This window comes from Calonectris borealis, chromosome 5 (genome assembly GCF_964195595.1).
Source record: "Calonectris borealis chromosome 5, bCalBor7.hap1.2, whole genome shotgun sequence".
Lineage (NCBI taxonomy): Eukaryota > Metazoa > Chordata > Aves > Procellariiformes > Procellariidae > Calonectris > Calonectris borealis.
Window position 1 is genome coordinate 17,787,263 of NC_134316.1, and position 24,318 is coordinate 17,811,580.

At 44.6% G+C, this 24,318-nt stretch overlaps 1 protein-coding gene across 1 annotated transcript in view; it reads left to right on the plus strand.

Annotated features, from left to right (window-relative positions):
- PRIMA1 (proline rich membrane anchor 1) overlaps nt 1-23,292 on the plus strand; it is a 55,713-nt gene extending 32,421 nt beyond the window's left edge. The window contains exon 4 of the mRNA XM_075152494.1: nt 18,855-23,292. Coding sequence (XP_075008595.1) covers nt 18,855-18,954 — 100 coding nt within the window. The 3' untranslated portion in view covers nt 18,955-23,292. The remainder of the gene's footprint in view (nt 1-18,854) is intronic.
- Nucleotides 23,293-24,318: the final 1,026 nt, after the last annotated feature.

Genomic DNA, 24,318 nt, shown 5'->3' on the forward strand with positions numbered 1-24,318 from the left:
TGCTAAGCTGAAAACTGGTCAGATGTGGGACAGACAGCTATAAAAGAAAATCTTATTAATTATATTTTTATAGAGTAACTAGAGCATTTCTTGTCATCAGTGAGGCCTTTCTAAAACAGCTCTCTTAAAAGGATGCCCTGAAGTGCTTGGCAGCATTCCTCAGTAGTTCAGGTTCCTTGATCCACTGTAAAAGATATCTATTGATAAATGCTGGGAAATAAGATAAGACACTTCACAAGAGAAGCATCTCTGCCTTTGACACAGAGTATTAGCCTGTATTGTTTAGCTTTAGCTAGCGTGAGAAATCCTTCACTCTATTTTTTGCTGGGAGGTAGAGGTGGCTAGAGAAAGAGTGAGGGGATTAATCTGGGTGATGCTGAAGCCAAGAGTCCCTCCAGTGTGTTCCCAGCCTCCGGCTCCATAACCATGCTCTGCTCCGTCTGTTCTCACACCTCCATCCCACCAGCTCTCCTCTGCAGTCTTCTCCCTGGGTCCTCATTCCTGCGCGTCTCCTGGAATTGGGACCTCTGTCATTCCAACAAATCTCCCATTTCCAAGGCAGTATGTTGTCTGCTTACTTGTAATATACCCATCGGCTTTGGATGTGGATCCCACCCACTCATCCTCCAGCTGCGTCTAGGTTGGGTTGTGTCAATATGGCACAACCCTCTTCGTTCAAGGAAAGGCACATGCTGATTGCTTTGATGTAGAAATCAGAACCCAGCCTGAAGACCCCACCTTTGCCTGCCCCGACTCTTTCTTAGCTCTGGGTGAGGATAGCCTTGTGTCTCACCACTGAAGAGCATCCTTTCCTTCTTGCACTATGATGTCAGGCATGTCTGCAGGTTTCAGAGGTGTCCCGGCCTCGGTTCCCTGCTGTCATGTAGCTGGTCACTGCGAGGGGCACCAGGAGAGTGGCAAAGAATGCTGAGGACAGGACTGTTCACAGTGCCCATCACAAACTGACCCTGAAAGCCCTCTCCTGCTCAGTTTCCTTTCTCTGAAACAGATACCAAAGCATTTGCCTACATCTCAGGGGTGTCACTGAGGATCATCACCTACTTTCTGATGAGCAGTGTAAACGTGAAAGTGGCAAGAGTTATTATCCAAATATACACTCCCTAAAACCTTACATGAGACTGTCACCTTCCAGTGTTTTTAGTCAGGAATTTTTTTACCTCTTCCTGAGGGAGCAGGGGAAGGAGATCCACATCTTCGCATTTGGAAACCCTCATTCTGAGGAGAGCCTGGGGTGCGACAAAAACTAGAAGTGCAAATAAGCATGGAAACTGGCTTGGCAGCAGCAGATGGCTTGTATCTTTTTTTTGGTGCAACAGGAAAACCATTTAAAAATTCTCACCAGCCCATCAGCTAAAAAAGAGGTAAACCAAAATAAAAATACCAAGTACCTACTGAACATGAGTTCAGATTGGACGATACTGCCAGTTTTACCCATGGATAGATGTATCCTATGTATATATCTCTCTATATCCTATGTATCCTATCTATAGTAGATCCTATGTATCTACTATAGTAGACATATATTGTATGTATCTCCCAGTGTCAAATCCATAAGTATTATAGGAGAGTATTGCAAAAGCCTAACTGGAATAGCTTGATTTGTCTGCTTGTTAGCCTTCCAAATGAAGTGGAGTTTACAGCCTGACCATCAATGCTATCTATATCCTATTTAGCCTAAAGCATAATCAGCTTAATCAGCAGTGTAAGCACTGAAGAGGTGCCGAAGAGTCAAATAACAGCAATCATCTGGTTGTAGGGTGTAGCGAGAGTTAAACATCTTAGTAGGAAAGTGCAGGCAGAGATCTATTTGCACAGAGCTTGGATCTGTTGTATTAATCCCTCACTTTCATAAGAATCAAATTTGAAGTAGAAAGAAAAATCCTCTTGTGCTTAAGTTAAAATCTCATTTACTGGTTTCAAAGGGCCAGACCCAATCTAACTCCCTCATGTCTGCTTTTCTGTAGCAGGAAGAGAGGGAGTGACTGTCCTCGAGGTATCGTAACTCAACTGTATTTTTATTCAATCTGTATAAAAACTGTTTCTCCTGGGGTGGTTTGTTTTCCCTCATAAAAGCTAAGACTTTAGCATATCACCAATTTTAGGCACTAAGGCTTTTTGTGATAAAATACAACCTAGTGAATTGGTGCTTCTTTGTATAAAATAACTACCAGAACCAAGCCAGCATGCTGCTACCTCCGTCCCTGCATCTCCCCTGGAAATACTCAGGTTCTCCCAATATGAAATAGTCATAAGAAATGCTGAAATCCATTCCGGTGGATGGGTTTGACCTTTCTGGTCCATGAGGGACCTAATACTAAAATGTGTAAATCAGCTTTAATACTCAGAGAACTGATAGACAGGTTCAACTCTTGGGAAGATACATATGGGGAGACTCTTCGAAGGCTCTTGAAGCAGCCTCTAAATTTCCCATGTGCGATGCTGGTGTCTGCAGTGTTGGGCAGTGCATGACCAGCACACGTACGGATGTGTGCTATCGCATAGATCAAGCACCAGAGGAGATCGCATGTGATATTGTGTTGTTACAGCATGCACCGTGGTTACACACGTGGTGATAGCACCCTCGGTTTGGTGGTGGAGGCACAGCTATTTTCTCTGGTCTTGGTGACAGAGAAAAAATGTGAATTTTCTCTTAAGAAACTATTCCATGGCACATTAGAAAAAATTTAAGGATTGGCACTTAGGGCCAGCAGCAATCAGTCTGCAATATCTGTGGATTTCTAGGACAGGCTTAATCACTCACCGGCCAGAGCTTAGGCCCACTGTAAGCAGTGGGACTCTTCTGCTCATTTCGTGGATAAGGCAAGTGATCTGACACCCAGAGACTTCTGTAGCGCTTAGCGTGAGCGGACGAATAACTCGTTCAAAATCTGGAATAGCTCCAGGTATTTCTCTACCATGTCTCTGTCTGTAAAAACCTGCCATTCTTTCTCTTCCCCTGGAAGACTGTCACCAAGAAGTAAAAGCAGGAAGTCCAAGGACAATTCATAAACTAGCACAGGCTGGAGAAAGCTGGATCATTTCAGTATTACTGGACTTGGGCAAGTGCACCATGAATGCCAGCATCTCTCACAAATCTTCATCCGGTGTAAATCAGTGCAGATTCAAAAACAATCAGTGGAGCTCGATTCATTTTAATCAGCTCTGGAGGTGTCTCTCTCTTAAGCTTTTTTTTAACCTCTCCAAGCACCTGAATAATAGTAAGACAGTAAGGCTGGAGGGAAGTGGGAAGTAAACACAGTAAAGAGGATTAACGAGAGTTGTTTAGTAAATAAGCAACTGAGATGAGGGAGAGAGGGACCTGCAGTATGTAATCCTATTTCTGCAGCTCACTGGTGTGTCAGTGTCTCTGGGGGGAGTAAGATATTTACATAAAAGGGAAAAATAAATCCCTGGCTCCCTGTATAAAATTAAAATACTGGAGCCATCTCTCAAACCTCAAAGGGGAAAGAAAGCTGAGGATCCAGGTCTCCACGCCAGCTATGCAACTTGGCAAGAGGTGTTTCGAATGGTTTGCCAACATGTGAAAAACCTGCACTTAGTATCTCTAGAACATCCATACGGTCTGAGATGACCCATGAGTAGCCCATTGTGCCTAGGGATGTGACTCCTTGGCTCTGCTGGATTTTAGGTAGGATGGATACCTCTGCTCTCAGATGTACCACAGGGTTTGCTGCCAAAGAGCCCTCTTGCTAAGTCAGCAGAGAAAGCAGGCTGATGATACCAAAGTTTTACAGGATATACCTTTTACTCACTATTCTAACTTTGTCAAGCCACCGTTTTTATGTGTCCCATAGCCTGAGAGGAAGGTACCATAAATGCCTACATATGCACTTCCTTAAATAGGCGCTGAGTTCACCTTCAAATAGTAATTAAATGGAAGAAAACATTGTACTGAAATAAAATGACAGGTCATATTTAAACTGTCTTAAAACCCATTGCTCAGGCATTTTCTAGGGTATTCAGCATTAGCGTATGATTTATGGACCCTGTATACTGCAAGGTCTAATTTCAGTAGCGGGAGCAAGGTTCAGAAAGTTGGTTTTGTTTGACAAAATGAGGCAGGTGCTTGCAAGGGGAAAATACAGAGGCTTGTTTAAGGAGGGTAAAAAGCAGGATTTGGGGCTGTGGTGAGCTGCTATGTGTGGAAGAGTGTGTCCCTTGGTGCAGGGGTGAATGTCCTGCTCAGCAGGCCATGGCCCCACACCTCTTGCCCAGCCTGTTTTGTACCACTCCCTCCCCCAAAGAGCAAGGACTGTGTAGTCCTCCACATGGCCGCCTCCTATGAGAAGCACTGAGGCTGAGCACAATCCAGTCCAAAATCATTACTAATTGCAACAAAACAATGCTTTCCCATGCGGGGAGAGAAGACAGGACAGTGTCCTAAACTTGCTTAATCGCTTTGAAGTGGACATTCACGGCATGGCTGATGGCAGACAGGTCAAGGTGCATTGAGATTGTTAATCTCTTCTGTTCTCCCTGACACATTAGAAGGGTTTGTACTGAAACGGCGCCTTAATTCTCAGCAGATCGCTGGAAAGACGGTAATTACTCAGAAGATAAAGTGAGATAGTCAGTGGAAAAGCTGGGTTAAAAAGTACTGTTTCAGTGGAGGACACTCAAAGGGAAGAAGAAGGTCTATGGGGGCAGATCCGTGTGCCTTTGATGCAGTTCCCTAACGTCAAACCAGTTCAGCACTGCAAAAGGGGTCAACCTCTAAGAAGTGCCATTCAAAAGGGAATATTGTCTTCATTGGGAAGACCTGGGAATGTCACTGAGGGCAGTTGGAAGAAAGACAAACTTCAAAATTTTGGAAGAGCAAGGAAAAGACAGTCACACTACAGCCTGATTATCTTTTCCACTGGCTGAATGTTGATGCTTATCAACAACAGCATTGGCATCTACTGCTGAGCACCACCGTCCAGGTCTTCTGCCACCTCTAACCAAAGCCCAGCGTCCGCATGTGTTGCTTAGCCTCTATGTCTAATCATCTCCCAGTGGTGAATGTACTCCCATCCTTGGAATGAGGTTGCAGACGATCTACTAATGACAATTTAAATACCCTGAGCAACCAGTCTTTCTGCAGGAGATGCCGTTTTTTAACCATCAAGAAATGAGTTCATAGAATCACAGAATGGTTGAGGTTGCAAGGGACAGCTCAAGATCATCTAGCCCAAACTCCTGCTCTAACAGAGTCAGCTAGAGCAGGTTGCCCAGGACTGTGTCCAGCTGGGTTTTGAATATCACTGCAGATGGAGAGTCTACAACCTCTCTGAGTTCTTGTTGGTTTTGTTGTGTTCTTTCAAAGCTGTCACTGTTTATTAATCTAAATGTAGCTCTCCTTGATGAAAACTGAGTGCTAGTACAAGGAAAACCAGTTGTTCTTCCAAACAGTATTGAAGTCTGGGTGTTGGTTGTGCAGCAATTTCCAGGGTAGTACGTATGAGACAAGCTGTTGAACAGCTTTACAACTTGACCCAATCCCACTGGAGACGCCAGAGCTCTGCTGTATTCGTTCTGCTGATTCAGGGGCATCGTTGGGGATTTTGGATGGGGGACTAACAGTTGGCGCTGCCCAATGTTTTTTGGGTGCATCAAGACAAAAAAGGGTTGGCCTCATTTTTTAAGTAGAATAGCAAAAGTATTGCTACTACTTGTTAGCAGGTTCATTTGACAGATCAAGGGCTGATGAGTAAAATGGATAAAATAGCCTTTCATTTGGAGAGATGGCTGAGCCAAGCCGCATGGGCAGTGCTGTGCAGGAAAGTTTGCTTTGCTATTGCCTGTGCAGTACGTGTTGGTCGGATAAGCAGGAGGATCTGCTCTTCAGTGGTGTCAGTCTGGGATTTTTATAAGCACTACAGGTTTGCATAACTATTATATGGCAGGATTTCTCTGTCTCTTTTAAGTTATACCAAAGTCACATTCTGCTAGGGAGAAAGTTTGCTGTCACAAACGGATAAAATGCCCCACTGTTTCTCATAACCGGGAACACTAGAAGCCTTCAGGAGGCTTTAGTCTTTAGCATAAAACAAGTGGTCCAAGTGTTTCACAGAATACTCTCCTATGGATCATTTTTCACTTGCTCACTCCTAATTTGTGATGTATTGACAAAGATGCCAACAGAAATCTGTAGAGCATTATGGTCTATCCTGTGATCAATTAACCTTTCACCGTGACCAGAAACAAACATGCCATTTTTCTGTTTTCTACTGCAGATGGGAGTGCCACATCGAATGGGCAGAAGTCTTGCAATAGATTCAAGTATTGTACAGTTACTGCCACAGTGCAACCCTGTAATAGCCACGGGTGGATTTTACAGGCTCGTGCCAGAATATGATGCTTATGCTGGTCTAATTGTATTGGTTGAAATATTCCTGATTTACCCCAGCACAATTAGAAGATACAAGAGGATACTAGAGCTTTGAAACATATAGGAGAGTTGCCAGGTTTACCATGAGTTTTTTATTACATTTTTTCCCAAAGCTATAACTTCTGAAGTAATCTGAATAAATATGAGATCAGGGTGCTCGTCACCTACTAGTCTAAAAACTGACTTTAAGCTCAAGACTCTTATATATTCAAAATCCTACAAGGCAAAGAAATAAAATTTTCTTAGAAATTCATTTAATTTTTAAGCCAATGATAGTTTTTACAAGCTGACACGAGGGCACTTGTGGCTGACCCTGCTGGTGAAAAGCCACAGCTGTGGCTGAGATCTACCCAGCACAGTGTGCAGGGACACTTGAAGAAGGTTTTTGGCTTGATTATCTGGCATATCTGAGCTTAGGACTGTGTTTGTTACAGCCTGCAAGAACCCAGCAGCAGCAACCTGGGGTGCCTGAGACAATTTTTTTTATGACTCAGAGGAAATTGTACCCATGGTAGTGGGGTGGGGGTGTAGATCCGTTACTCCAGCTCTGTATCACCCAGAAATTTCCTCTACACAACGAGAATCCCGTAGGAACCTGCTGGGTGCCTTTATTGCCCCCTTTTATTTTCTGTGAAGGATTTGCAGTGCGTCTGGAGTAAAAGCAGTAAAGCATGATTTCTCCAGTGGCTGAACAACTGCAGCTCCCGGTGGGTTCGGCAGACATGGTGGATTTAGAGCAGGAGCTCTAAAACCCCCAAAGTTGGAATGAGAAAGCCAGAAACGTGTGGAAATGCCGCAACAGTTCCCACACGTGCCCCATGCTGCCCCAGGCAGGCTCTGCCCGGACTCGCTCTGCTCTGCCTCGGGGTGACAAGAAGCCAGACCTAACTGTGGAGCAGCTAAGCACCAGTCAGTCCCTGACCCATCACACACATCTGATCACCTTCAAGATGCTCGGGACTGTTCAGCACACTTCTCAGTCCTGTGTGCGTGCCCCGTTCCCCTCCAGTCTCTGCCCTTTCTTGTTCTCCACAAAACCTTGGTTCCTGCATCACCCCCATGTTGCCCCAGATTTGATCACGCAGAAGATGATACCCCCTTCCTGCCTGACCTTTCGGCACGCTTCTGGCCAGCAACCTTGGTTTGAGGCCACCCTTGGCTCCTCTAATTCGTGGCTTCTGCTGACTTTGATTTTGATGCCTGGCTCTAACCTGGACTTCTGTGTGCAGAGACCCTGGGGGAAGGTAGAGCTCAGGCAACAGCAGGAGCTGCACTCGGACGTGCTTCCTCCTGTGCAGGGAATCTCAGCCAGAGGTAACGAGGCATCTGACCACAGCAGCGTTCTTTCATGCTGTAATTTATGTGCATTAGTTTCATACCTTTGTCTAATTAGTCGCAACTTGGTGTCCAAACAAGATCTCAGCTTTTCCATGCCCTAGCTGAGAGCAAGTGTTGATAAAAGAAGGCTCAGGGGTGCTTGTCCCCAGCTGGTTTCAGGGGTCCCCGCTGCTCTGAAGGGAGCTCACACACACCCCTGCCTTGCTGTGCTGTTTGCTGCCATGCAGCCACACTGCCCAAGGCGCAAAGGCTGCGGACAGGGTCCCCCTGCGCAAAGCTGCCACACTCCTCGGGTGCACTTGGATCGCTTGCAGCCACCCTCAAGCCTCTCGCAGCTGTGCGGCCACCACTTGTGTGGCTGCACGGTCTGATTTCTGCTACTTCTGTCCTTCCTTCTCTGCACCCCCCATACTTACTGCTAAATATTTATAATGCTCCTGGGTTGCTAAGCAGCGCACAGCTCCCTGCTCGAGAGAGCCTTGCTGCGAAGGCGAGACACACAGTAGGTCAGCGTGGGCAGAGCTGGGGGTGGGAGAAGATGTCATCTACTGGGGTGGTCCTGCTTTGCCACATGCTTACCTTGCTCTGACTCTGGTGTCCCCTCCATCGGCAGGCACGTGGCCACCCCCTCCAGTATGTCTGGGCTGGACAACGATGCTCCTGGTTTGTCCGTCTCAGAGAGTTGGCTAAATAGCCATGTCAGAGGGCACTTATGGAGCTCGGCATCGCAGCATCCATTCCCCAAGCTAACGCCAGGTGATGGAATGAAGTGCTCTCAGGTGGTCTGATGCAAAGGGTCCGATCCCAGCTGTGTGCAAGGCAAGAGTGGGAAAATAGGGTCATTCCTCATTCTGGCCTTTGAAAAGAGGTCCCAGATGGAGAAATGGTGCCTTCTTTGGTGTCTGCTTTTTGAGGCAGTAGCATGAAACCTTATGAAAGATGTTAATACTCCCAGGCGGCAGGAACTGCAGGCTAACCTGGCTCTTCCTTTCAGTTGCTCTGAGCCCTGGGAAGCCAGTGCGGAGACTGGCTGAACTCAAATCCTTCCTCAGAAATTGTCCCCAGTTACAATTGACTAAAGCCACTTAGCTCCCAAACTGCACAAAACCAAATCTTTCTGTAGACATCAAGGTGTGCAGGACTTGCTGGTTGCTCTGCCTCTGTATGGACTTGCCCTGCTGCACATGGGAAGGCTGGGACCACCCTGTGCTGTCCCCTTACAGTGGGTTTGCATTTATCCTGCAAAGAGCAGGATCTGGCTCTGCAGGCTGTTCTTTGTGAGTGGAGAAAGTCAGAAGCAGCTGCTTGGAAATCAGTAGTCTTGCTCTAATTGGTGTCAGGGACAGATTGTCTCAAATGCAAGGTGATCTAAATAGTTGCAAAGGTCAGTTCATTTTACAAGTTTTAACTTTCTTCTCAGCTCCTTGCATTTATTTGTGTTGCAGACACTCTTCTATTAAAGACATTTCTATAACGGAAAATCTGCACAGAATTTTCATCGGCACAGAAATTAATCATAACTGTTTAAATAATTTTCTGAAATTCTATTTAAATGATTCTGTGAAATAGCAATAGCCTTGTTCTTCTGTATGGATCAAGTCCATCATTCAAGTTGTTGCCTATGTTTGCAAGGGATCAAATAGCAAGGTAGTTATCTACATTCAGCAAAAAATCTGGGCACAAAGTAGCATAGAAGATCAACTTTGTTTAGGGGATGGAAAAGTCCAGTGCCTAAAATGGAAATATCTACAGTCACTTGGCTGGTGAGAGACATACTGTCCTTCAGATATGGCAAGAGAGTAGTGAAGAGCAGCCCTTGCTCATCTCCTCTCTCTGCCACCTCACTATTCCAACCCCATGTTTTTCCAGTACTGATGCCCACCTGACCTGGAGCACAGGGCACCAACAGCCGGCCAGTTTGCAGACATGGTAGAGGATTCCTGCACCTTTCCCTCCTCCACTTCCCCTCCAATATAGATATCTAAGGACAACTTCTAATTGGGAGCCCAGCTAAATAAGTTTATAAATGTCTTTTACTGGCCTTACTGTAGCTGAGCAGAAGCAGTTAGGTAGTTGTCATGTCTTGTTCAATGTATATGTTTAGATGTGTTGACTACATAAAAAAAGCAAGGTGTTGATCAGGATTGGTACAGCTGGGCACTTGAAAAGCATGTTTCTCCAGATTTCCTAATTAATGTTTGTTAAGCACTTTGAAGATAGAAAGCATTGAATCGTGATAGGTGGTGTTCAATTTGTTCCAGGAGGACTGGAGAATTTTAAGGGACTAAGAGAAAGATCTCAGTTTGGGCTTCCACTGGTGTTTTTGTATTACTAAGTGGCAGATAAGCAGAGGCGTGTTTGTTGCCTTCATGCCAGCACCTGTGAGGATGTGCATGTCTCAGTTTTGTGTGGGTCATGGAGAGCTGTCACAGATGTGTGCAGAAATGAAGGACCAAACCTGCATGTGCATTCAGTCTGTGGGCACAAAACCCCAGAGAGTGTGCACAGTCCAGTTTGGGGGCAGCCTTAAATTTTTGCCCATCATTACACAAGCTCCGTGACTTTGATTTAGTGAGACACCAGCATAAAGCCACTACTGCAGTAATGCATCCAGTCTGCACTAGTCTGGAGGATATTCACAAGAGGGCTCCGGGAAATGCTACTCACTTCCCCCTTCCAATCTGCATGAAATGGAAAAAAAAGCAAAGTAGGAGAGTGTACTGCCTTCACTATCCAGCTGTTACCTATTCCCAGCCATCTACTACCTGGGTGCCGTAGTAGAGCAATGCACCCCGAGTCCGGCTCTGACTATCAGTATTGCCTTGATCACTGAGAATCAACGCCTGGGAAACTGAGGCTGCACCTGAAGTTCAGTGAAGTGACTTCTCCTGTTACATTGGTTGTTTCAGTTCCCTGAAGCAGTCAGTATTCCTTCTCTGATTCTTCAGGGTGGCAGCCTAGACATCTTAGTAACACAGGACTGGAACAAGACCCTTGGGTCACCATGTCTGTCCCCAGTATTGCGGGCACTGTGCCGTTTGATCTTTTACATAAACATACCAGTCTCCTTCTTGAAGCTGTGTAGTTTTCCCTCTCTCTCTTCTACCTCCTCCAGCAGTCCCAATTCAAACCGTTATTCTTCTGAGAGTAAAAGAACTTTGTTTGCATCTCCAGTCTAAATTTACCCATGTCTACTTCCCATTTCTTCCATTCAAACACGCTTTTCTTTTCCTGGTGTTCCCGGAGACCAATCCCATCCCCTCTTTCTTTTCATTAGACTAGATTGTTCAAACTTGTTTATTTGTCTTCCACAAGAAATTTGGACAGAAATTTGAGCTGGCTTCTCTCTTTAAATTATAGACTTGTTAGGGCAGATCCTGCCTAATGCAATAGAGTTACATATAATCCCGGTTATCTGGGAGCGACATATATATTGACAATCCCAGGCTGTTTCTGCATTGCTTGGCAGACCGTGGTGCGCCATGAACTGAGCTCCATGAATGTACCTTAGCTGCCTACACTGCTCTGTGGCAGGACAGGCCTTTGAGGAGCAGGAATGTGCCCAGCTCATCCCCAAAGGGCACTGCCAGTGCGTAGCAGCTGCCAGGCATGGCCATGGCCGTGGCCATCTTCCAGACATGTTTTGCTTTTCTTAGAAGCAGGGTGCCTTCATTCCATGCATTTAATATCTTCTTTTTTTTTTTTCCTTTTCTTTTTTTTTTTTCATTTAGTGGCTTTTTGCCAGGCTGAAAGGCTGGCAACATGAGCTCATTTTTTTACATCAGGCCCATTCATTTTTTTCCTTTTGTCATCAAAACATATCGATGGTGTATTCTGCACTGAGAACACCCGATGGATAACGTCAGTAATATCCTTCCAGTCAATAAAACCTTTTAAAGATCATTATAGGGAATGCAAAGAATGGGTTGTAACATGAGGGGCCACTGAAAGTACTTTTGTCAATTATGTCAGCTAATAGTCCAGTATCCTAATAATAAAGCTGCTTCTCTTCCTTAAGATTGGTTTTGTGTAGGAGCATAATTCTGAAGTGAGCTTAATTGAAGACCTAGTAGGAAATGTGATTGCATCACCTTAGCCTCCCAGGGACAGATCTTCCTCTGTAACATCACAATAAATCCTCCTCCAGTCCACCAAAGTCTGTGGAATTACTCTGACTTTGCACTGCCTAAAATAAATGAAGACTAAACTCCACTTCTTAAATTTCTTAAATTGGCTGTGTGGCTCAGCAATCTATTGCAATTACTTGCAATCTGAACAGGCCAAATCCTCCCTTCAGATATACCCAGAGTGACTTCAGCAGGCTGGAATAGATGCACTTCTGCAGAAAGAGATCTGCCCACCACATTTTGCAGCCCAAGCGCACCAGCTCAGGGAACCTCTAAGTGCCAATGAACGGCTGCAGAGCAGCTCCGTATGGATTTTTTTTTTCCCTGAGGGAAGCACTCAGCAAAGGCTGGAACTTCAATCCATGCACAGCGAGGGGGATTTGACTATCACAGGGGAGTGTGAAGCACCCCAAAACAGAAATCGCCCACAAGCCTGCAGGGCTTGCTTAAATATACTCCAGAAACTGGTCAGCTAAAAATGGCTGTGAGGGAGAGCTGAATTAGCTGTAAATTGCAGGCTTGAAAATGCTCATGTAAACAGGCAGAAAAGAAGAAACTCTCCTTAGGAGATGGTATCTTGGGACTACATCAAAGCCTATTGATGCGACGTGACTTGCAGTGCTGTGAAAGAGACTTTCCCGTTTTGCATAATGGTCCTAGCATTGTGCGCTTGTACAGACAGATCTTCTCCCCTTCTCCACACGTGAGAGAGACAGAAGAGGTCTGGAGATGTTCAAAATTGTATGCTCACTTTCTCCCATAAATCTTATTTATCAGCTGGCCACTAGTTTTGTTTGGCTAAGACTGAAGTACTCAAAGGTCTCTAGGGAAAGACCGGCCTTTTCTGATTCACAAAAGACACCTCCTTTCTTTTTCATAAAGAGCGACAGGGCAATGCAGCTTGAGGAAAGAGACCTCCATCAAATGTCCAAAACTGAAAGTAGCCCAATATACATGGTCCTTCCAAACAGTGCAGGTAGCATCCAGGTTACCTATAAGACCTTTTAGTTTGGAAGAGTAAGTCAAAAACATCACATATTGGGATAATAAGTAATAACTAACAAACACTTATTTGTGTTTATAGTTTGTATGTCTTTTAGATGCTGGACTATCTAACTTACCAGACCAAAGATGGAAATACAGGGAATACATGTAAAAGCCTTGAGAGATTGAGAGTATTGGACAGTGGTCCTCGACAAACATTGAGCAGTAGTGAGTGCAATGCTGACAGTTGTCCAGATGGAGCTGCTTTTTATTATAACTGTAAAACATTTGCTTTGTATGTAGGAGGTAGTTGAGCCAGTAACCTCTTCCTATGAGGAATGAATAGTATGCTGCTTGTTTTCTGGACAGATAGATGGTCCACATATGGCTGTTAACTAATTTATTAGAGAAAAACTAAAGTTTCAGAGAATTTTCATCATTAGGGATTCTTCTTTGATTCCTATCTTTACATCGTCAAACAAAAAACATCCAGATTGAATTTTTCTGGTCCCTCTGAGACAGTCAAAGAGAGAAGTCAGAATGTGACTCTCTTTCCATGACTCTCAAAATTATCTCCAGAGAAGTGTCCTTTTTTTAACATGAGCCCCATATGTCTGGGCCATATCGCCAGACTGGCCAGCCCAGGTTAGTCATTAGGCAAGGCTCGTGGTGGGTGGCTGCACACAAATTCGATGGCTGTGTCCCAGAAAGCAACTGCTGTTAGTGCATGGAGCCCTAGCAGGGGTCCTGTTCACAAACCAGTCTTAGAAAGCAAGTTCGCTTCTCCCATCGTTGCTGTCGCAGGAACTGATTCACCTCTGATGGCTGGCGGCCAGCATGACTCAAACAGCTGTTTGATGAATGCCCCCGGTACTGGGATGTAAACAGCCTCCATTCACGTTCTTCATGATCTTATAAACATTCAGGTTACTGGGAGAGATGGTTCTGTAATTGAATAGCATTACAAAACTTATTCTTCCATTCCTATCCTATATCTGCTCAATAAGGATGTTTTTGAAGAGTCTTGTCTGGGCTTCCAGCAGTGAAGTCTAGCCAAGAGCTCTAAACATAGCTGCCACAGGTATTGCTAGCATCCTAGCCCAGGAGATGAAGCTGAGTGAATATATACCTACCAGGTATTTACCCTGTTTCTTGGACAACTTTTGTAACCCAGGAAGATGCTGCTGCTGTTGGATCTCTACTGGTATATAGGTAGCTTCGATATTTCTGCTGTGCACTGGGGGCACATCAGGATAGACCAGTCCTATGAAGCAAATGGGTGTGTCGTATGAGACCCAGTTTTATTGAAAATCATTAATTTTTATGTGTTGATAGCTAATGAAATATTCATCGGTATGGAGAAGAGCTTTGAAGTCGTTGCACGTATAAGCGATACATCTTCAGCTCTCTGATTTCCCTCTTCCCTTCTGCCGCTTTGCCCCGGGGACCGGCAGGCGCACGCGCGGCCCGGCGCCTGCTGCTGCAAGGCAGGAGGGGCGGGCGAGCCGCGGTGCTGCTCGCGGTAGGGCAGCTCGCCGGCTGCTCACCTTTCCCCATAGCCCGGCCCGGTGCTGTGACATGCAAAAGCAGGGCTGCCCACAGAGCTTGGTAGCAGCTTTGTTCATGGTAGGAGCCACCTCAAGGTGAAATTGCTTTGTGCGGAGAGACAAGTTCTTTATGTGTTACTAAAAACACCTTCACGAGAGGAATTGAAAACACAAAACGATTTTTGGCACAGGTTTCTTGTACATCGGCACAGGTACAGCTGCGCAAAGGCGGTAGAGAGATGCCTCACAGCTTTCACTGTTGGTAAAATATTTCATCAGTTGATACTGATACCCATACAATATATATATTTTTGCAGGTGCCTTTTAACTACAGTTTACAATTTCGTACCAATGGTCAGGAAAGAGTGGAGTTGCACTGTGGTCTTCTGAGCACTGGCCATCTCCTCCAACAACTCACAGCAGGGAGCGCAAAGCAGCCTTTCCTCCTCTAACTGCATTTTAGAAGAAGAATGACACACCATTCCTGTTTCCTAAGAAACAGGATAGGTGTTTCCCTCGGAGGATAATCCAGGGCAGCAAACCCCGTGTGGAGGCAGGCGTCTCCTGGCAGTGCTGAGTCGGGTATGGGAGCCCCAGAAGGAGGGGAATTTAAGATTCCTTCATTTCTCTGCTGCCAGCCCAAGGTCACCCGTCCTGGCTTGGCTGGGTTTCCCTGGGGCTGGCCATGGTGCACTGGCACTCAACAGAAACATTGCTATGGAGGTAGGCAGTAGGAAGCAGGTTTGCAACGCTCAGGCTTGTCTTACGAAATCAGGCTTTATTCTTAACTCTCATCCCTTCCAAGCACAAAGCATCTTGAAGAGTATGAGCCTGTGGATTGCGCTGTGTCTTTTAAACTCTGTTTCAGTTTACTCTTCCGAACAAAACTTCTATTCCCATTTCTAGGTGATATTCTCCTCAAAGCTTCAATAAGCCTATAGGTAATGAGGCATAATAAAGTCCTGATTAAATGAATAGTCTGCTCAGCTTTTGCTTGATTTTGTCTGAGAAGTCATATATAGAGATTTTCTTAAGTGTGTACAACTGAGACACGAGGTGAAACCCTCCCCCAGTACTCTACTGCACAACTGCTTTACAGACAGTAGGTCTATGCCAAATTTACACCAGTAGCCAAAGTTGGCAGGGAGGGTTTTGTCAACTGAGTTTTGTGACTAGACATGATCAAGGGCCAAAAACTGTGTCTCCTCTAAGAAATTTTCTAAAGACAGAACATACAAATTATGTTTGACTGTGCATCGTTATGTTGACCTTTACACAGGACTGCAGAGAACTGGTACAAGCCAATATGACAAGCCAATGTGAATTTCTTTGATAAATAAGATTTATAATGTGATCAGAATGTCATCTGAAATTGAAGCTTGACTTGTGAAATACACTATTAAATGGCTGTTTGATGCTTTCTTGATTTTAGGACTCATGCAAACTAATATATGCATGCTGGAGAGGTCATTACGGACCCTGATGCATCATTTCAGGCGTGTACTAAGCTGTACAGAGTTGCATGTACCTTTCATTCGCAGATGTTTGGCGTGAAGAGTGCACCAATTTGTTTGCCAAACATCAAAGCACAATGTGTAGCAAATCATACTGTAAAGCAATGCAAACCACTTGTTAGCGAACAGCCCGTTTCACCTGCCACCAAGTGAGTATGTCACAGATACGAACAGTCTCCTACTCATTCCCTCACTAATTTGAAACATCGCTTTCACCAGTGAAGAGCAACCCTGGAATGGAAATGCATAAATACAGGGCCACAGCACTTCAGCTGAAAGGGGGCTTGGAGTATTACACGTAGGAAGATCATGCATAACCTAGCTTATCAGGCAGAAAATAGGACAAAAGGGCTCCCCTTGGTGTGTAAGAGGAAAATTTGCATGCTTGGATCTCAACAGTGGATGAAATTTGAGGTATAAAGGAGCTAGTGACACACGGAGCTAGTGGCACAAAAGGAGCTAGTGGCCTAATGCAAAAGGGCAGTTGAAAAATCACAACAGGCCAAAATGACTTTGCATATCTAAATACATAGGTCAGTTTTAATCACTGTGACAAGTGCATACAAGTCTGTCAAGCCAGTCATTTAAATGGTGTAACTGAGGCAAGTTTGACTCGAAATCCATGCCTGACATGCATTTGGAAACAAATTGAGTGAAGGAGTTAAACAGAGCATTCTCCAAGCCTGAACTTTTGTGTCTGCCAAAAATAAATAAATAAATAAATAGATGCCTCAAATAACCATTTCATTGAGACCCAAGAAAGTAGTTGCTCTGTTTTGCTAGCGCTAACCCTGAGCAGTTGATAAGGCAGAAGCAGAACCCTGATAAAATCTCCATTCCACTATTTGCGGGCTCCGAAAAAATACACTTCCAATGCATGCTAGTGCCAGTGGTGTAATATCACCGGCAACCTCTCCAGCAGTGTCTCCAGAGGGGTCTCACCATCGGAGGAGAGTCTCCAAACCTCCCAGGTCTGTGCTGGGAAAGCAGCCTCGGGAGGGGAAAGAGCAAACAGCTGCTCTTGGGAAGAAAAACTGAAGCAAAAAAAGGGGGAGGAAAGGAAAAAGAGTTTCCGGAAGACTGAAGAAGTCGGTCTTGAAATCCCTTCTAGAAAAAAGAAAAATGTAGATACAAATGAGAGGAAGACATTTTTTAACATGAAGAAAGAATAGGAAGGCTAGACAGGGAAAGAAAAGGGAACTGGAGAGGTGCGTAACACATAGGAGACCAAAATAAAGAAAGAAGGGGTAAACAGGAGGCAAACAGAGAGCAAGTAGAAGTGGCCAAAATGTCTTCATTTTTTGACCATTCACAGAGCTGATTGTCAAGCTTGGAACCGGGGCGGCGGGGGAGAGAAAAAGAGTTTTTGAAAGCAGCAGAGAAGTTTAAAGACAGCCACACCATTTTTCCTGCCCAGGAAAAAATAAGAGAAGTGTTGCCGTCAGATTCTCCATTCCTCTTGTCAGGGATGTGGCGGGGTGGATTTACAATGTCATGAAAGGCAGAGCCGCAGAAGCTTGTGTCAGATACAGACAGGCACAGCATGTTAATGGCTGAAAAAGGGTTCAACAAAGCTCTTAGTCTCCCCTTCCCTTCCACTTCCATTCTCTAACAGCTGGAATCGCGGCTAATACTAACAAGCCTTAACTCTTACCAGTTAAAAGAGCAGCGTAAGATATAACAATCAGAAGTATTTTCTTTGAGATTACAAGCAAAACAAACTTATCTTCCTGTAATCATTCTCCATAAATCTTTCACTGATACTTTGCTGAAATTCAATGTCATTAACTATTTTTTTATTAATTGTTGTTTGTTTTGTTAAACGATGTCAAGAACAATAGCACAGACTTAAACTCAAAGCACTAATGTCTGAAATATCCGTGTGGAAAGCACAAAGCTTTTGCCTCCTACTATGTGTACAGCTTCAGCTTTTGAGGTGTGAAGTTGTGGGGGAGACGCTTACATGATGTAACATGGTCTGTTACGGGACTTATGCTCAGGTCTCCCTTTTCAGAGTCACTTTAAAATCCCAAATAAGATAATTTTGTTCCATGATGTGCAGATGCTTGTTGGATTTCTGCATTTGCTGGGCATTTACTGAATTGCCTCACAATTAGCATTGCTGGTCCTGGCCTGTGTTACAAATGGTGCCAGTGGCCACCAAACAAAATAAAAAGGGGATGCTTCAGTGGTTGGTGTTGGGGGACTGATAGATCACCGCAGGCACCGTGTTTCAGTCGCTAACTCAGACACCTACAGCATGAACATCTGTGTCTGGGCTAGTAAACTAGCCTTCCTTCACAGGCAATGCAGAGAAACACAAATGCCTTGGGGACAAAGCATCTGACTTATTTTGGGTATCCACTTTAAGCTGTTCTGAACTGTGTTTTAAAAGTACCTGTTTCTCTCCATTGACTGTGAAGGTAGTCTGGGGTGGTCACCACAGATGTACATATCTACACTGGTCAGATGAGTCCTCTCCTACTGACCAAACATGGTGGTTTTATGATGACTGGTGAGTGACTCAGTGGACATGACTGGTCATCATCCCAGTTTGAATGATGCACTTTGAGGAGAAAGAGCCTGACCCGGCACCCAGGCCTCCATTCCAGGTGGTGGTGGAGGGCTCTCCTTCCAGCAGCCTTTGTCTCATGCAACATACACACCTGTATCTATACACAGGCTAGCACGGGGAGATCAACAGGGCTTAGGACCAGACCCCTCATCTTCCAGGTGGATCATGAGGCTTGACAAAATTTAACTGCTGGTTTGACCTGTGTTCAGAAAGGGAAAATAGAGAGGAAAAGTTCAGTGTTATGATGGACCTTACATGTCCTTGATTTCAATCTGTATTGACAAAGAAGATGTTTATCTCTGTCCTTTCTTCTCCCCTGACCCTGCCTATACATCACCGAACCTGGGATCACCCAAGGAAACCAATGAGAAAAGAAGAGAATGGAACCAGTCGGGCTGAATATGCAATGACCTCCTCCCAAAACAACAAAACAGTTGATAATAATGCGGTCGTATAATCCCCAAAACCCCGCCAAGGCACAGGAGCTGGTAAACTTTCAAAGCACACACACGGAGTATGCAAGGTGGGTGAAATAAGGCAACGAAAGGAGCTCCGTGGCCAAGGACTTCATTTCAGAAATAGCGCATGCATCAGCGATTCAGAAGAGAAAAGCAGGCTGCTCTTCAGGCTTGCTGCTTCTCCAAGGGAAGATAAACTCGCCCACCTGGGCTGCCTGGAGAAAAGGCCTCACAAAGGCATAAGCATTGCATGCTGCATCTCGTGAAAGCGATGTCGCGATGCCTCCCGCTTCTTCTTCTTCCTTTCTTCCCCCCAACTTTTCAGTTTGAATTGAGTGTCCACAAAAAGCTGCTGAAATAGGATCTTTGCAGGAGAAGGTGATCTGCCAGAGTGGCAGCAGCTTATTATAAATGGGTCTGAGGGTCAAGGGTGGGAGGTGTCACCTATGTGCTTGTCCAGCCTGTGCAGTTTTGTACGCTTATACGTCATTCTTATCATTCTTATTATTTCATTATTAAAAAGGGAACAAAGGTTTCTGTTAAGCCATCAAGCAACCAAAAATTGCATGAACTCGTGACTTATTCCAGGAAATTCATCTGCAGGCTGGTGACTATGCAATTTCCATGGCTGAAGACTTTTCAGGCAAAAGAAATCAAAATGTAAGCTTTTAGCAATTAGCATTGCTATTGAAAGAGAGATGTTATTAAGAGGTGCTTTGAACGTTATAACTTCATAATCGGTCTCCTTTTTTGCATCACACCTTATTTTTTATCTTTAAAAAAGTTCTTCCTTTGTGAAATTCTACATGTTTCTCTGTGTTTGCATCACGCTGATTCCCCAGGGAAACCCCTACAGGAAAGACGTTGTTTACATCTTGGCGTGAGTATGGGTGGGATTGTGTTGAAAGGACTAGGAGCCCTTTGAAGTCCTCTTCATTCACTGATTAGTGTTGTTTCCTGAAAGTGTCGAGTCTCCTGAACTGACCCACCGAGGACATTGTAGGTCTGGCTTGGAGGACCACTTTTGAGGGTCTGGGAAGCTGGTTGTGCCCACGTTAACTCAATCTCTGCCTCTCCTGGGCAGAGACTGCCGATCGTGCCAAATCCAGCGTAATAGCTTAGTGTTGTACTTTCCGTGATGTGGATTGCAGACTAAAAGCAAAGCCGAATCCATCCAAATTCATTTCACGTAGAATCTCAGGTTAGACTCAGTAAGTAGGATAAAGGCGGTGAGACTAGCCGAGCTGGTCTTTCCCCACCTCCTGAAAACTTTCCTTCGTGTCACACCTCCACATGTATGTCTCCATTTACCTCTGCACTGAAAGTAGTGATGCAGTGAAAGACAAATTTCCACCCTGGCTTCTTGTCTGGATGTCAAGCTTCGATACCACTCGGTCTCCGTGTCTGTGAGTAACTCCCAGGCACCGACCCAGTCTCGCTCCGGGATGTGGCTGTGCCCGGCCGTCGCGTCCCTCGGTACTGCAACACGCCGATGCTTTCAGTTTTCAATAAGGATGTGCCTGAACTGCAGAAATCAGACCTTGGTTTTGAAGGCATTTCTGTCTGCGGCGGGTCTATTGCCGGCATGTAGAATTTGGGCTGATGGTAGAGGAAGATGATGTTCTGCCGACCTTCCCCGAAAAAGCTCCGGGATGTTCAAATCAGCAGTTTCAGCTCAGGCCCATCTCTAGTTTTCTATTACCTATTGAACAATAGGGCGTATGTAAATATAAGTATCTTTTCAATGATAAAATGAAATGCTGCTATATACTGCTGTTGAGAAATTTATGGAGTTATTCATTTAGCTTTTTAGCCTGTCATCACTATGTAGAAGTTTAGCTACATAAAATTATTTTTTAAAGGCTAGACTTTCTTGAGAAGTGAATGCAATTACAAAAGTGAAAGGGAATAAGTAACCCTTTGCCCAAGAGTACGGTCATTCCCTGCCATATTCATGTTGTGTGCTTGCACAAGACCCAGTGATATGTTCTTAGATCCAAAGTGGGGTTAAAATGACAGAATTTACACTTTGAGTCTAGTATCCCAAATGTTGATTGCCTAAAGCACTTAGCTCCTAAATACTATAATAAAAATATGGCGAGTATATTTCTAGAGTATTTTTTAAGCTATAACATTTATTTTGGTGTAGTTACCTATGTTTGCCTTTCTTTTTTTACTCCAGTTGTTTCTGCCTAAATGTGGCAGTGGTAGTTTGAGATGGTTGCATGTTTAGCTGAGAGTATAAAGTATGGATGCAGATGAGTTTAGCATGGTACAGGCTCAGGATTAGCACTTTCTCCTAAAGGTTGTTGATTTTATTTATTTCCTAATACAGCTTTAAAGGCATGTTCTGTAAGACCAAAATCACAAAAGGGATTTGTAGCTCATTATGTCCATCCAAAGGCGTCTGGTTTAGCAAGAAAAAGTCTAAAGAGATGGTCACCGGACACGGTCTGATTTTCAGTGATGTCAATGGTAAAATGTCCTCACTCAGAGAAAACCCTGCTGCATGACATAACCCACAAGCAAACCCACCCCAGGCCCCCTGAGGTCTCCTCAGTGGAACTAAGCATTAAAAACTTCATGGAGAGCGGGGAGGCAGGACACGTCAAGGAGCAGCATGCAGGGACTGGGATCTACTTTCTACTCTGCCACCGATCTGCTGTTTACTAGCAGGTAATTTTGCCTCTCTGTGCCTCAATTTGCCCATCTGTATAATCAAGATAAAAATACCAGCTCTGTGGCAGTATTTTCAGATAGCCTATTTGCATAGGCAGATTTACACTGTCATTATAGCCAACGTGCTGATATTAAATAAACATGTTTGGGCACATCATCGCCATAATATTTCATAAACAAACATTCCCCAGTGTGCTTTTTTAATCCGTTGGCCACAGAGCAGCAGCAGACAGGCTGAGCGCTGCTCCTCTGCTTGTCCAGAGCCTTTGCTCCCAGCACCCGCACAGCTCCACGGCGGGGAGAGATGGGAAATCCTGCACAGGGTAGTTTTGCCTTTGGATTCCTGCCTAAGTACAGTTGACTAGTTGCACCAAAATTTAAGGTGACCTTCAGAAAGGCACTTGGAAAAGTGTTCTGGAAGCAGATGTAAGTCTTCAGAAAAGAGAGGCTAGAAAGGCGGTGTCATGAGGAATGATTTCTGAAGTTTGTTGATGTGGTTTAAGGTTGTGTTTAACACTCTACAGACGACTTGCAAAGCTTTTATAAAAGAGGCTTCTGTGCTTCCTTGTTGTACTATAATTAAATACAAAGGGAAAGGAATAGGCGTGATGGATAAGGGCTTCACTAAGCAGTGATCCTGGATCTGGAGAACTGGCAATACAAAATACATCTTTACAAGCATTTCGAGTTTATTTTTAGCCACCAAAATAATCAGGCGTAGAAAGGTCCCGCAGAGCTCCGTTCACAAAATAGCCAGATTCCCAGCAGGTGAAAAGGTGACCAATTTCTACGCAGGAGTTAACTGCTCTGCTCTGACCCCTCTGACCACCACCAGACAGACTCAGAAAACTGCTGTGTTCAGCCTGAGGGAGAGCATCAACTCAAAATTTCTTCTCAAGGATCACCACTAGCAGACGCAAGCAGGGAATGCACTTTAAGGGCCTGAGCTGCAGAGTCTTGAGTTTCCTCAGTCCTCAGCAGCGCCCGGGAGGTGGAGCTGCAGCCCCAGCCCTGCCGCCCTTCCTGGCTCAGACCTGACACAGCGGTGTGACCAGGAAAGCATCTCTACCTTGGATAGATGCTGCAAAAACAGACATGGAAAGAAAGAGGAGAGTTCTACGAAGTATAAGATATAAATATATCGATATATATCTATACAGAGACCTAATTGTCCAGTCTTGCATGCCATATGGTCACAGCATGTGAAGCGAGTGTGGGCCTCCTGCTCCAACCAGGTCATGACCATAGATGCTGCCAAGCAATGGAGAATCAGGCCTATGGTAGATATGTATTTTCAATATTCCCTGCACCTGTACAAACAAAAATATATTATTTTAAACTGCAAAATAGTGTGTTTAAATCAATGCATGAATGTAAATATTCTAAGATCTGCCTTCTTGACTGTGTACCACATGTACAGATGAAAACGAATATTGTTTATAGGAAATCTGTATCAGTGGTTAAATGAGTAAAGAGAAAAAAATATCGGAATTAATGTTGTCATGTTTCTCAAACAAGCCATTAATGTATATTTAGTATTTAAGGATATTGCTCAATAAATATGTTCCGTACCAAAAACTGTGTTGCATATACAGATTGTGCAGTACCCTATTTTAAAAAGGCACCATAATTAATTTTTATTTTAAATAAAAATGTACTTGTAGAAAGTTTCCTGTGTCCTGTCAGTTATGTAGCTGAGAACAGAGTCTACACATTGAAGAGAAACGCTGAAGGGAGGAATGGCTGCAGTGCTTCTTCAGGCACTTCTCTTACTGCCCAAATTAACCCTGCTTCCTTGAACACTTTCTGTTCTGGTGTTGGAGAAACTCGTGGCTGCTGCTCACACCTGTGTCCGGCTGGGTTCTGGTTCTGTCTCACCTGACCCTGCAGTCTTAGTCCCAGAGATGTGCACTGCTGGTGCTTCATGAACAAAGGAATTACACTTGTACATTCCTGCAGCCCCCCAAAGCTCAAGAAACCCCTTCTCTTTATGCCGAAGGTGCTGCAAGTTTCCCTAACAACATATTCTAGTTTTAGAGTGATTTCTTTATCTTTCACATAATACTCCATACCTTCGTTTATTTTGATGCAAGAGAGAATGTGCACTGTTTTATATTCTAACTCCTTGTAGACTTCACCCTCCTTTTTCCACGCAAGAACAAAAGCAAATTATGGACCAGTCCTTCAGCAGATCAACACTGACTTACAGTAGCTAAACCCGGATCCTTTGGCGGGGATTCACCCCTCACAGTTTTATGCCTTTACCAGAGAGGGGTGAAGAGCACAGTCTGTGTGAGGTCCTCTGAAGCCAAGGGCCCATCACAACCTGAACCCTCCTTCGCAGCGGGTCTCTTCCTTCCCCAGCCACAGAAGGAGCCTAAAGTAACTCCCAGGGACTGCCAGGTGCCGAGGTGAGGTCAGCTGAAACCAGCCAGGGGGTGGGAGGATTTTAATTTAAATGGGGAGGCATCTTTGTTGCATTTAATTCCCAAGACAGTATTCCCTAATTTTCCTTGGTCCCTTGGGAATGATTTCATATCCCTTTAAAGAGACCCTTAAATGGGACAGACCAACACTAATGCAAAGTGATCAGGTGGCAGTTTAATGAATTACAGCAATAACCATTACGCCATATACTATGATATCCAGCAGACTTAAATATCAGACATGTTTTGCAAAAGAAA